Source organism: Chrysochloris asiatica, unplaced genomic scaffold (assembly GCF_000296735.1).
Source record: "Chrysochloris asiatica unplaced genomic scaffold, ChrAsi1.0 scaffold00169, whole genome shotgun sequence".
In the NCBI taxonomy this organism is placed as follows: Eukaryota; Metazoa; Chordata; class Mammalia; order Afrosoricida; family Chrysochloridae; genus Chrysochloris; species Chrysochloris asiatica.
This window is the reverse complement of record NW_006408687.1, coordinates 5,778,730-5,792,869: the sequence shown is the minus strand read 5'-3', so window position 1 is coordinate 5,792,869 and position 14,140 is coordinate 5,778,730. Positions and strand designations below refer to the sequence as shown.

General features: G+C 40.0%; 1 protein-coding gene across 1 annotated transcript in view; it reads left to right on the top strand.

Annotated features, from left to right (window-relative positions):
- The window catches only part of CCDC158 (coiled-coil domain containing 158), a 116,570-nt gene that overhangs the window by 84,444 nt on the left and 17,986 nt on the right, over positions 1-14,140 (top strand). The window contains exons 18-20 of the mRNA XM_006871582.1: positions 4,111-4,259; positions 5,775-5,834; positions 7,794-7,853. Of these exons, the coding sequence (XP_006871644.1) occupies positions 4,111-4,259; positions 5,775-5,834; positions 7,794-7,853 (269 nt within the window). The remainder of the gene's footprint in view (positions 1-4,110; positions 4,260-5,774; positions 5,835-7,793; positions 7,854-14,140) is intronic.

The window sequence follows — 14,140 nt, the reverse complement described above, 5'->3', positions numbered from 1 at the left end:
TCTTCATTTGGAAGTTCTGTAACTACATTATTCCATCTTCTTACTTAGGGTTTTTGTTGTTGTTAAAACTGTATCTCTGGTTCTCAAGTTTCAGTTTTATTAGTGTGTTTGTCTCTAAATATTTCCATATGTGCATTGAGTCTAGATGATATTGGCATGTATGTTAGTCTCAGGTTGTTGTCCATTGTTACTAGTTCTGTATCCCAAGAAGTTCCTTTAGTATTTTTTGTAAGATTGGTGTGGTTTAAAAAATTTTTTTCAATTTCTGTTTACCTTGAAATGACCTTATTTTGCCATCATATTTGATGGATCATTTTGCCTGATACAGAATTCTTGGTTGACAGTTCTTTCTTTTTCAGAGTTTTATTTCCATTGTCTTCTTGCCCACATGGTTTCTGCTGAGAAATCAGAGCTCAGTCTTATTAGTTCTTTGTAGGTAACTTTTCATTTTCCCCATACTGCTCGCAGGATTCTTTCCTTGTCTTTGGTTTTGCAAAGTTTGATTGTAATATGTCTTGCTGTTTTTCTTTTGGGGTCTCTCCTATTTGGAGTTAATTCCATTCTTGAATGATTATCTTCTCATTCTTTCATCATGTTAGGCAAGTTTTCTACCAACAACTCTTGGACAATATTTGCTAGGGTCTTTTTTTGTTCTCTTTGGGGTCTGGAATTCCAGTTACATGTAAGTTCTTCCTCTTGATAGTGACCCACATAAAGCTTAGGCTTTCTTCAGAATTTTGTTGTTGTTGTTGCTGTTCTTTTTCCTAATTATTCATATGTTGTTGTTGTTATGTGCTGTGGAGTCGGTTCTGACCCATAGCGACCCTGTACGGGTTTCTGAGGCTATAAATCTTTACGGGAGCAGAAAGCCTCATCTTTCTCCCGTGGAACGGCTGGTAGTTTCAAACTGCTGACCTTGTGGTTCACAGCCCGATTTGTAACCACTACACTACCAGAGCTCCTTAATTATTCCTATAGCAGATGAATATTGAATGATTTTTCTTTAAACTTGGTAATTAAACCTCCCATTGCTTCAACTCTTCTTCTTTACCCTTTCAGTGTATTATTACTTGCTTGAAGCACTCTGTATTGTTTCTCCATGTAAGCTGAAATTGTCTGTTTTCTCTGAGACATTGTTGTGTTATATTTATATTTGATTGGTGTGTTCTCAGGTACTTACCACCTGACATAATGGATATTGTAGAGAGAGAAAGTGTGAATGCAGTTAGTTCTCTGTTAACTGTGTAGTGTAGTTCAGGGTAGGTTCATGTGCCTCCAACAACAGGGCCTCTGTGCCCAATACCAAAGGAGCTCTGGTAGTATAGTGGTTATGAATTGGGCTGCTAACCTCAGGGTCAGCAGTTCGAAACTATCAGCTGTTCCACAGGAGAAAGATGAGGCTTTATGCTCCCATAAAGATTTATAGCCTCGGAAACCCTGTACAGGGTCACTATGAGTAGTCGGAACCAACTCCATGGCACATAACAACAACAATAAATGCCCGATCTCTGATCCCAGGAAGAGCAGAGGCTGTGCAGGATGGGGTGCTACTGGCTGCTGGGCTGGTGAGGATGGGAACTGGTCATGGGAACAAGGGAGAACTGTACCCCTTGCCACCAACCTCTAGCCGCATACTGTCTTGTGCTCACAGGTCACTATATCCCCTCACAAAAGCTGAAGATGGCTGCGCCACTCCACACCAGCCCACAATCTGCCCATTTTTCTTCTCTCTGACTGCTCCTGTTCAAGTCCACTGCTCTATCCTATCTCCTGATGCTCAGGGTTCTAAAATCATATTCTGTATTTGTTTCGCTTGGTATTACAGAGGGTTGTCTCAGTGTGTCTGACTACTCCACCATTGTGCCCTGGCTTTGGTAAAACTTATTAGATAAATTTTTTAGATGGCAGAAGATTCAAGGTCTAGGTGCTGCACTGAAATTTCAAGGTTAGAACTAAAATGACTGAATTTTTATAAGATAAGTTGTTTTTATAAATCTATAAAATAAATAACCTGCAATATGCAGATGATACAACTTTGCTTGCTGGAAGTGAAGATGACTTAAAATACTTACTGATGAAGATCAAAGCCTATAGCCATCAGAATGGACTGCATCTCAGTGAAAGAAAAACACAAACAAAAATCCTCACAACAGTACCAACACATTACGATAAATGGAGAAAAGATCGAAGTTGTCAAAAACTTCATTTTGCTTGGATTCAGAATCAACACTTATGGGAAGTAGCAGTCGAGAAATCAAACAACATTGCATTAGGCAAATCTGCTGCACAAGACCTCTTTAAAAAAGTGTTCAAGAGCAAAGATATCAGTTTGAGGACTAAAGCACATCTGACCCAAGTCATAGTATATTCAGTCGCTTCATATGCATATGAAAGTTGGACAATGAATAAAGAAGACTGTAGGATTGATGCATTTGAATTATGGTGTTGGAGAAGAGTATTGAAACTACAATGGACTGCCAGAAGAACAAATAAATCCGTGGTGGAAGAAGTACAACCAGAATGCTCCTTAGAAGCCTGAATGACCAGACTTCATCTCTCATACTTAGGACATATTATCAGGAGAAACCAGTCCCTGGAGAAGGACATCATGCTTAGTAAAGTGGGGGTCAGCAAAAAAGAGGAAGACTCCCAATGCGATGGATTGTCACAGTGACAGCAGTAATGGGCTCAAGTGTAGCAACAATTGTGAGAATGGTACAGGATTTGGCAGTGTGTCATTCTGTTGTGTGTATGGTCTCTCTGAGTTGGAGCTGACTCGACAACACCTAGCAACAACATAAAATTTTATTCCACATTAGTTATGGCTACCAGGCTAAGATCAACACCAACAGTATTTGGTTAAACTGGATCATCTGCTTGAATATCTTCAGCTGGATAGTATGTGTGGTTTGTCAGTGAGGTTTGGGAATGGGAAGAATGTAAGCATTATATCATTTAGCATCAGCTCTTAATTGGCATGAAAAAGTCCCAAGAAAATTGTTTGTTTGCAGTGTTCATCCTTAGTAGCTAATCTGTGTGGTACATGGAACCCAAACTGGGATGGACACCTCAGGCTAGAATAACTTGATACTTGATGACTCATCTACCTGCTCACCAGCTTACTTCTGACTATGAGTTGACTTCTCCTCTTGATGAGCTTACTAAGAGCATACTTGTCTGATTCTTCATTGGAGGGACACTGGATATAAGTCTGAAAATTGTCATATCTTTCTCTCAAATGCCAAGTCACACAGTTTGAAAAAGTTGGAAATCTCTTTCCTTCTAGGTAAATGTGGAACATCTCTAAAGAGTTCCACTAAAATTCTGTTGCTTTATAAAATTAATTTAGACAATACTGACATTATTTTAATGGATATAGTAGAAAATATTTAATAACATGTTAAAGATATTCATATATATTGTCCAAACTTTTTAAAAAGAGATCTGTATACTTTGACCCCAAATATATGTGTGGATAAATGTACACAGTTAACGAAGCTCTGATAGCGTAGTGATTACGAGTTGGGCTGCTAACCTCAAGGTCAGCAATTTGCAACTAATGGCTGTTCTGTGGGAGAAAGATGAAGCTTTCTGTTCCCATAAAGATTTACAGCCCTGGAAACCCTTTCGCAGGGTCACTATGAGTTGGAACTGACCCCACATCACACCACCACCATATGTACACACTTAAGCATATGTAAATTAGATATAGAACTGTATTGATTAAGGGGGTTTGGTGGTACAATGGGTTGAGCATTGGGTTGCTAACTGAAAGGTTGGTGGTTCAAGCCCACCAGCTATCCTGTGGGGGGAAAATGAGGCAGTCTGCGTCCACAGATATTTATAGCTTCAGAAACCATATGGAGCAGTTCTCCCTGTCCTAAAGGGGTTGCTATGCCCCAAATTGACTCAACAGCAGGGGGATGGTACCATATTGACAATTGATTAATTTTTAGTGATTTTCTCTGGGTAATGAGATACCATCAATTTTTGTTTTCTTTTTTTGCTCTGCCACAATTTTGAATTACTTGGGTTAATTTTGTAATAGGAAACAGCATGTGAATTTGGAAAAATAATGTGTGTTTATTTTCTATATCTCTTTATTTTTAGCACTCTATCAAATCTAACACACTGAAGGAAGATCCAACGAGAGACCTGAAACAACTTCTCCAAGAGCTGAGAAGTGTAATCAATGATGATCCCTCTGTGCCTCTGAGCAAGTCTGAGGACGATGGGAGAACGCCATCTCTAGGAGGCCTGTAAGTGACTGTGTAATATCAGTATGTCCTTCAGCATGTGAAAGCTTCTCTCACGAGTGGTTTTCTGTTAGGTTTTTCCATGTGTTACATCATCAGAGTGTTGAGATTTAAATAAATTTGAAAAGTAGCTGATGTTACCAAGGAAGACAATATGAATGTGGAGGAGTTCAGTAAAAGTAAAACAAATTGATATCAAAGAAAAGCAGTAGAGTCATTCTATTCAGAAAGTAGTCAGTGCAAGGTGGTACCCAAAGTTCCATGAGTATGGTAAATTGTAATTCTTAGCAGACTGAATATGTGTTACCTTATTTGATTAACACAATAACCCTTTATACCAGGTAGGGTTTATTTATCACATTTTACAAATGAGGAAGAAAAGTTTCAAAAGGTTAATTGACTTGCCTACAATCATACAGTTGTAGTTCAGAATCTAGAACCTTGGGGACTACTTACTCCTCCAGGCATACCCTAATAGGAATCACCTTGATTCTCTAGGTATTCATGCCAATGATTTATAACAAATTAACAAAAGACCCGATCCAAAAAGGAGTCAGCCAGTTCACCAGCCCTTTACTACACAAACCAGCAGGAAGCAATAACATTTTCATTTTTTTTCTAATTATATTTTCTTCCTTTATTATATACTGTTATTCAAATAAACCTACTTTAAAGCATTTCAGTATGGTATATGTTATATTTTAAGTGTTATAATCTTATAATACTGATTTTTTGATTATATGGAAAATATCTAATAGTAATATAAACAATCTTTAGTTTCCTAGGATGTTCAATTAGTATGTATTCAGCCCAAATTTCAAAATATTAACTAGATTTATCTGTTATTAATAGTAGTATTAGTATTAATAGTAAGATATTGATTAGCAGTTTAGTTACCAAGTGCAATCTTGCACTCTCTGAATCACTTAATTTCTAAAATGTTCTATTGACTACTCCCTCAAAGAATACTTATATTTGCAGGGCACATTTCTAGTTTCCATAGCTCTATAATATGTCTTGAAAGCCAGTGTAGTCGTATTGTGCTCATTTGACAGATGAGGAAATTTAAGCACAGATTGGCCTGTGTTTTCCTATGAAGCAAAGAGGCAAAGCCAGGCTAAAAGTGAGGGTCCCTGGCTTCAAGCACTAATCGTTACACAAGGTTAGCAGACTGCCCTGATCAGATTTCCATCACCTCAACCACTAGTTACTGGCTTGAGCTGCAATGAATTGTAGTGAACATGAATACATTTGGCTCCTGCCTTTTGAAAGTTTATGTTAATTTACTGTCATTCTATGAAAGAACTTGTCACCAGCACCTAAACTCATGGAAGGAAAGCATTTCGAAGGGCTACTGCTATGGCAGCACTTTGCAAACATTTGCTTGGAGACATAAAGTCTACTGTTGTGGCTTAATGAAGATGTAAATACATATGAGCAGTTGCTTATTCTAAAAATACATGATATCTGGAAGTTGTTCCTTATACAGTTGACTATGACTTATATTTGTCTTTACAGAGATGATAGAGTAAGAGATTGCATTACTGAATCAAGTCTGAGAGCAGAGATATGCCATAGGTAAGAATATAACCTGAGACTCTGAATCTAAGTAATTAGACTTGAATTTCATATGTGGCCAAGTAATTTGAGAATTCTGCTTGGACAGTTTGCAGGAGAATTGATGGGAATATTAGATTAGTTGATAGGAAACTGTTAAGCATTCAATGGAATCTAAAATAATTTAACCAAAAATAACTAAACCCATTGCTGTTTAGTTACTTCTAACTCATAACAATCCTACAGAATAGAGTAGAACTTCCCCCAAAGGGTCTCAAAGGATGTAATCTCCTGGTGTGATGCTGTAAGATAAGCACTGGACTGCTAATCCCAATGTTAGCAGTTCAAACCCACCAGCCGCTCCTCTGAAACCCTATACAGGGTCACTATGAATCAGAACTGACTTGATGGTACGTAACAACAATGACAACAACAGTCTATACAACTAGACTGTCACATGTTTCTTCCATGGAATAGCTGGTTAGCTCAACCCACAAACATTTTGATGAGCAGTCAAATGCTTAACCAGTGCATCACCAGGGTTCCCTAAAGTAATATATTTTCTGAAAATCAGCTTCATAGGGGGTTGTTGTTGTTGCTAAGTGCAGTCGAGTCAATTCCGACCCATAGCGACCCTGTATAGGGTTTCCAAGGAGCAGTTGGTGAGTTTGAACCACCGACTTTGCAGTTCAAACGGCTTTGCAGTCTGGCGCATTAACCCACAGTGCCACACCAGGACTCCTCATAGGGGGTATTGCTTGTTAAATTTTGTTGATGTTTACCTGTATGAATTTATTTTTGTGGTAGCATATAAAAAAGTGGAAGAACCTTTTCTACTTTTACATTCATTTACAGTGGCTTATAGAACTTCTGAGAGAAGAGTGGGCCAGAAATTACACCAAGATCAATATAGGATTGTAAGAACCTACTGAAAATGGTCCTGTTTTCATCAATCATTGAATATAGCTAAAATTGTAAAGAAATGAAATCTATAACCCAAAGCAAGACTCTAAAAGAGGACACACTTAAACCCAAAGACAGGGGGATGTGGCCCTAATTAATATTAATCTGTTGCTCATTGAAGACACAGAGGCGGCTGCCTGAGATTCTTCAGTAGCTCCTCACTGTCTGCTGCAGAACTATGTAGCCCCTCAGTATGGCGTGGAAGAAGCTCTTTCACTTGTCACCAGCCTTTTCTGACTCCTGCATTGGTTCCTAAAATAAGTTTTTCTTTTAAAATTTTAGGTTATTAGATAACTTTATAAAACAAAACAAAACAGAGGGAATGGAAGCAAATGCTGTTGAATGAGGATGCATGGAGGGGACTGTAATCATTGCAATGAAACGAAATACAATAGGATGAATGTAAAGCTGATGCTCTCCCATGTAAACTGTCACTCATCTCACAATAAAAACTTTAAATAAAAAAAAAAGTAAGACAAGCCCTATGATCCACTTTTATTACATTGCAGCCATTGAAACTCTATTGAGTGCAATCCTACTCTGAAATAATACATGGATTGCAATAAATGGGAACTGACTTGACAGCAAAAAATAAATAAATAAATAAAAGATTGTTGAGGCTGTGCATGGCAGTGCATACACTAGTTCGAACATTTCTACAGGTGCAATTCAGTGATGCTGAGTCCATTCTTTGAGTTGTGCAGTGATTCTCATTCTCCTTTACTGTGTTGCTCTTCCCCCATTAAGGTTCATTTCTTCTTTTCCTTAAAGCTTCTCTCCATCAGTAACAGTCAGTGCCCCATCCTCACTCTTGAGTCTGTGCCTGTCCAAAAGTTAAGATCAAGAACCACTTTCATTTTATTATTAAGCTCAGACTTCCAACCTACCTAGCTACCTGTCAGATGATATCACTTCACCATCTTAGATTAAATGATTTTTCTAACAAACCTTCACTACTGTGTTGGTAAGAAAATGCCGTTATGTTGTCTTTACTTTCTCCCACCCTTCTACCAACAGAAGCAACAACTCACTGAGGGACTCCATGGAAGGCAGCAAATCAAGTGAAACTCTTAGCAGGTAAGAGATCATCTTACCAGCCCCTGGTTTTCACAACGTACAATTAGTTCAAAGGACTTGTACTGCAATGTGCCCTGAGAACATCCCAGCGAGCCACACAAACATGGCCCCTTCCCCCACGTTGTTTATCATCAAGAGGTCTATTTGCTGACTACCTGAAAAACAAACAAATTTGTTTTTACCTCTTCTATTTCACCACCTATAAAAGAATGCCAAAATATAAAAATGATTTCTATTGTTTAACTTCCAGTTACTCACTGCCATGGAGTCAGTTTTGATGCATAGCAAATCTTTACAGCAGCAGAAAGTCTTATCTTTCTTCCACAGACCAGCGGGTGGGTTTGAACTGCTGACCTAGCAGTTAGCTGTCCAGTGTTTAGCCTACATCATCATCAGGGCTCCTAAAGTTCCGTTGCTGTTGTTGTTAAGTGCCGTTGAGTTGATTCCGACTCATAGCAACCCTGTATAGGGTTTCTGAGGAGCAGCTGGTGAGTTTGAACTGCTGACCTTGCAGTTCAAACCGACCTTGTAGTCCAGTGCATTATCCCACAGCACCACACCAGGACTCCAAGTTCCACTTAGGCAGGGGCTTATTCATTTCTGTGTCTTCACCATCACATGTAATGTGTGCCACATAGTAATCATTCAGTATATATTTGCCTAGTGAATGAATTTGTCATTGTAGTTTACTGGCATCATGTCAGTTCTGACTCATAGCAACCCTGTGTAGTGTTTCGGATGGGTTTAAACCACTGACTTTGTGGTTAGAAGTTCAGTGTTTATCCATCAGTGGTACACTGAATTAAGACAGTGTAAATAGATTCTGTCTCTGCTACTTAGTCAGTATAGAGTGAACTTGACTTTATAAACAATTTTTGCTTAGTCTAAAATTGAAGAGAAGGCTTTGATTTCTTTCTTACCTGGAAATATAGCAGTATATTTTATCATAAATAGCAACTATTTACTGCATATTTTTATTCTTACTATTTTCCAAGTGTTTTAAACTTACTTAGTTTATTAATACATGAGGCATTAATGTAGATTAGGAAGTGAAGACAGATTGCTTACCCAACTTGCCAGGATCACACACCTTTTTAAAGCAGGGGTGGAGAACCTTTTCTCTACCAAGGGCCATTTTTATATTTATAACCTCATTCAGAGCCATACAGAATTATCAACTTAAAAATGAGCCTACTATATTTGGTCAAACATTTAATTAACCCTTCTGTGGCACTGTACGATAAGCACTGGACTGCTAACTACAAGGTTGGTGTTTCAAACCCACCAGCCATTCCTTGGAAACACTATACAGGGTCGCTAAAAGTCAGAATGACTTGACAGCACTTAAAACAACAACAACAATATGATGGAGTCCTGGTATGGTGCTGTAGGATAAGCACTGGACTGCTGACCCCAAGGTTGGTGGTTCAAACCCACTAGCCGCTCCTCGGAAACCCTATACAGAGTTGCTATGAGTGAGAACCGTAACAACAACAATGAAATTAAGGATAACATGATGATTTCACAGGTCTTATACAGCCGGATGTTCCCCTCCTGAGCTCATATTCATGTTGACAACCACACATTGCCACTGAGTTACCTGGGAAAGGGCCTAATGCCAGGCCTGGGGCAGAAAAGAGCCAGGCACTGGGTCCTATAGATAACCAGAGCTCTATTATAGAGCTTGTCTGTGGTGAGAAGAAAATGCTGATGGGTCAATAGCAGGGCTGGTGGTACAAGCTCCAGTGCTCAGCAGGCTTTCTTCAGCAATGGTGTGTTTATAAACAGGTGAGAATCATGGTGTGATTCCCATGGAGATGGCATCTGCATTCAAATTGGGAAAAGAGATTTTAATGCTTAATAGGAGCTCTAAAAGGTATGGGACATAAGCAAAAATATTTCAACTGTATGTGAATGTTCTGTACTATGAGAAATTGGACATTTGAAAAACTCAGACTTGACTAGCCTGAGAAAGAATACCAGGATTGCTGCGTGGCCACATTTCTTTGTAATTGCAGCACATCTCTTTAATCAGCATCTTAATGCTTCTGACTCTAGAAACCTCTTCAGCCAAATCATCGAAAGCAGCAACTGTAATCCACACACACAGAGCAAAATAACAAATAAAAGCAACTAGTAAAGGAGCTCTGGTAGCGTAGTGGTTACAAATCGGGCTGCGAACCTTAAGATCAGCGGTTGGAAACTACCAGCCGCTCCGCGGGAGAAAGATGAGGCTTTCTACTCCCGTAAAGATTTACACCCTCGGAAACCCTGTACAGGGTCGCTATGGGTCGGAACCGACTCGACGGCACTTAACAACAACAACAAGTAACTCTTGAGAGTCATGTTTGTTTTGTGGAGAACTGACTTTTCTTATTCTGTTATGTTGCTACTTAATACATAACATGCTAAGTAAAGTTTCAAACAAAGGCTACAAAATACCCAGCTCCCCTTAAGCATCCCCTGGATGCTTAAGCACTGCAGTCCTAGAGTGGCTCTGTGGGATAATGCACTGGACTGAAAAATTGGTTTGAACTGCAAGGTTTGCAGTTCAAATTCACCTGCCACTCCTTGGAAACCTATACAAGGTCACTATGAGTCGGAACCAACTCGATGGCACTTAACAGCAACAATGGATGTTTTGGAGTCCTAGTGTGAAGCTGCAGGATAATATACTGGACCGCAAAATCAGTTTGAACTTACCAGCCGCTCCTCAGAAACTCTATACAGGGTCCAATGAGTTGAAACCGGTTCGATGGCACTTAACAACAATAATGACTATTTTAGGAGCACCTAAGGAGCTCTGGTAGCGTAGTGGTTACGAATCGGGCTGCGAACCTTAAGGTCAGCGGTTCAAAACTACCAGTCGCTTCGCGGGAGAAAGATGAGGCTTTCTACTCCCGTAAAGATTTACACCCTCGGAAACCCTGTACAGGGTCGCTATGGGTTGGACCCGACTCGATGGCACTTAACAACAACAACAAAGGTTCATAGTGACCAATGATCATTCCACAGAATCTCTTCCATCTCTATCTTCTATATCTGTAAGTGGCACTACACTTTCTCAGGCACTTATGCCCAAACCTTACTACCGCTGGTTTTTCCCTGGTCTCACATCTCTAGTCATGAAATCTTACTAATTCGGACTCTAAGATATTTCTCAAATTCTTGGAACTGCCTTCAGCCTTTTCTGTGGATACTGTGGTGGCCTTTTTGGTGTTTATTGTGTATACATGTTTTCATCAATTCAAAGTGATCTACCTACTCCCCAGTCCAAAAACCTTCAAAGACTCCCCATTGCCTCCTCCAGGAAGAATAGACTCTGACATCCACAGTATATTCTGTAGGATGGAACATTATGTGGTTTGGATGTTGTGTGAACACCATATTATATAGTACATATGCTTGTATATATTCGATATTTGTTGTTGTTGTTATTAGGTGCCATCGAGTCGGTACTGACTCTTAGCGACCTTCTGCACAGCAGAACGAAACACTGCCCAATCCTGGACCAAACCTCACTACTGTTGCCACGCTTGAGTCCATCGATACATGTATCAAAATAACCCCCTTGCAAGCTGCTCTGGCTCTCCATTAACTTGAGGTTTGCAAACTTGCACCTGAAATTGGCTGCCTCTAGGGGAGCAGTGCTCTCTGAGCAGCTCGTGGGGAGCCTGGTCAGAACCAAGGGACTGAGCTAAGCAGCCACAGCCCAGGGTCTCCCCACAGGCACCGACCCACAGTGTTGATAAGCAGCGCACAGACCAGTGGCTACCACGCCCCATGGCGTGGGTGCTGTAAGCAGTGCTACAGCTGAGCTTCGGGCCGCAGTTCCGGCTGCCACCGCAACACAAACACAACACTCTCCCACCTCCTGGCTGCCTGCCCAACTAGCCCTTCCTTCTCAGTACACAGATGCTTAAGCAGTCGGACATTGCTTGAGTGGACATTACATGGCACATGGCTGTGACCTTTCTTTCTAGGGCTGTTCCTCTCAATTAACTATTCTCAAATGTTTTGGTCTCGGGACCACTTGACACTCATAAAAGTTACTGGAGACTCCAAAGAGCTTTTGTTTAAATGGGTCATTTCTCTCAATATTTTTAATATGAGAAGATGAAACTGAAGCTTTAAAAATACTTATTAATTCATTTAAAAATATTAAAGGGAAGTCTATTATATGCAAACATTAATATTATTATGAAAATTGTTGTTGTTAAGTGCTGTCTAGTTGGTTCTGACCCATAGAGACCCTGTATAGGTTTTCAAGGAGCATCTGGTGAGCTTGAACCACCAACCTTGGGGTTCAAATTGACTTTGCAGTCCAGTGCATCAGTCCACAACACCACAGCAGGACTCCTTATTTCCAAAAAAATAATAAATAATCACTGACAAGTTATTGTTTTGTATTTTTTGCAAATCTCTTTAATGCCTGGCTTAATAGAAAACTAGAGGCATATATCTACTTCTACATTTAGTCTGTTATGATATTATATATCGGGTTGTTGTCATTAAAAAGTTGGTTGCAACCCATTTAAGTGCCGTCAAGTCAATCTGACCCATTGTGACCCTGTCTAGGGTTTCCAAGGAGTATATGGTGAGCTTGAACTGCCTACCTTGTGATTCAAACAGACCTTGCAGTCGAGTGTTTATACTACAGTGCTACATTCTGGAAAACTCCATTATTCACCTCTGGTAGCGTAGTGGTTATGAATCAGGCTGCTAATCTCACAGTCAGCAGTTCGAAACTACCAGCTATTCCGTGGGAGAAAGATGAGGCTTTCTGCTCCTGTAAAGATTTACAGCCTCGGAAACCCTATACAGGGTCGCTATGAGTCAGAACTGACTCCATGGCACATAACAACAACATGAGAGACTTAGAGTTTAAAAACAAGTAACATTGTGCCTCAATGTAAAGAAAACAAAAATCCCTACCACTGGATATCTAAATAATAAGATAAATGGAGAAAAGATTGAAGTTGTCAAAGATTTCATTTTACTTGGGTCCACTATCCACACTCATAAAACAACGGTCAAGAAATAAATGACAGGAGGCAGCACTTGATGGCAGTTAGGGTGGAAGTGCAGTGAAGTTCGCCATCAACGATACCACAGGCAAAGCAGATCCAGGGCAGAGCTCCAAATCTCAGAACCACAGAGATAGGAGTATTTAAAAGGTTTGAAGGATTATAGGTAGTGAATTTGTAGCAAAAGTAAGAAATTGCATACTTTGAATCTGCTGGGCTCGGCAGACCCAAGCCAGCTTGAGCAAAACCAAATGGCAAGACCAAGTGGGGGAGCAAACACACCACAGGAAAACGCCGCAGAAACCTCAGAGCAAAAGTGGACAATACACTTTGTCGGTTTTGCTTTGTTCTGATTTTCTTTTTTATTTTGGTATCTGTTCATTGGCCCCCCAACTGTTTGTGCACCTCTATTCTGGTGACTGAGGGGGGAGGGTGCCTGAGCAAGTGGACACCCCCCACCCTCACCACTGGTGGGTTCTTCTGCAACCTATGTGCACAGATACTCTCAGCCTAAGATCTGGCCCTGAACTGAATTTTTAAATATGGGAAAGACCAGGACAGGGAAAGAGAATTTAAAAACAAAACAGGCTGAAAGTTCAATCAAATCCTGAGGTACAGCATAACAGCCAACAGTGGCATCTTGAAATCTCTCAGGCAGCTTTGAAGGCAAGAAGCTGGAGAGAGGACATTAAAGTTATACACATATTAGGCTACAGATTTTTTTCCCCTCTCCCTCCTCTCCCTTTTCTGTGATTATAGACTACAGTATTCAGTCTACTTTTGTCTTTTTGTTGTTGTTGATGTTGCTTTTTTGTTTTTGTTTTCTTGGGTTTTTTTTGCTGGTGCTGTCTTTCTGTTATATGCCCCCCCTTGTGCTTTTGGAGGACTCTTTGTCTCCCTATATTACACAAGAAGAGTCAGCAACCACTGCCATAAAGCCAAGCTACAATCACACTCTATAAAACACCAAAACCCAGGCAAGAGCCAATACCAACTGCCATATACCAGGGAAACAGACAATACCTGTGAAAGTGACTCTGAGTTAAGCAATAAGAAGAGTGAAAAGGGAAGCCCACATCCTGATCACATCTTCCTGGAAGCAACCAGAAAGCATAAAAAAATTAACAAAACACATACTCAATTAAGTATTAAGGCCACAGATAAACATTAAACATGTCCAAGAAGCAAAAGCAGATGACCATATCAGCACATGTCCAGAAACAAGATAAAATGTCTGAGACAAATGACCTAGAAGTAGAC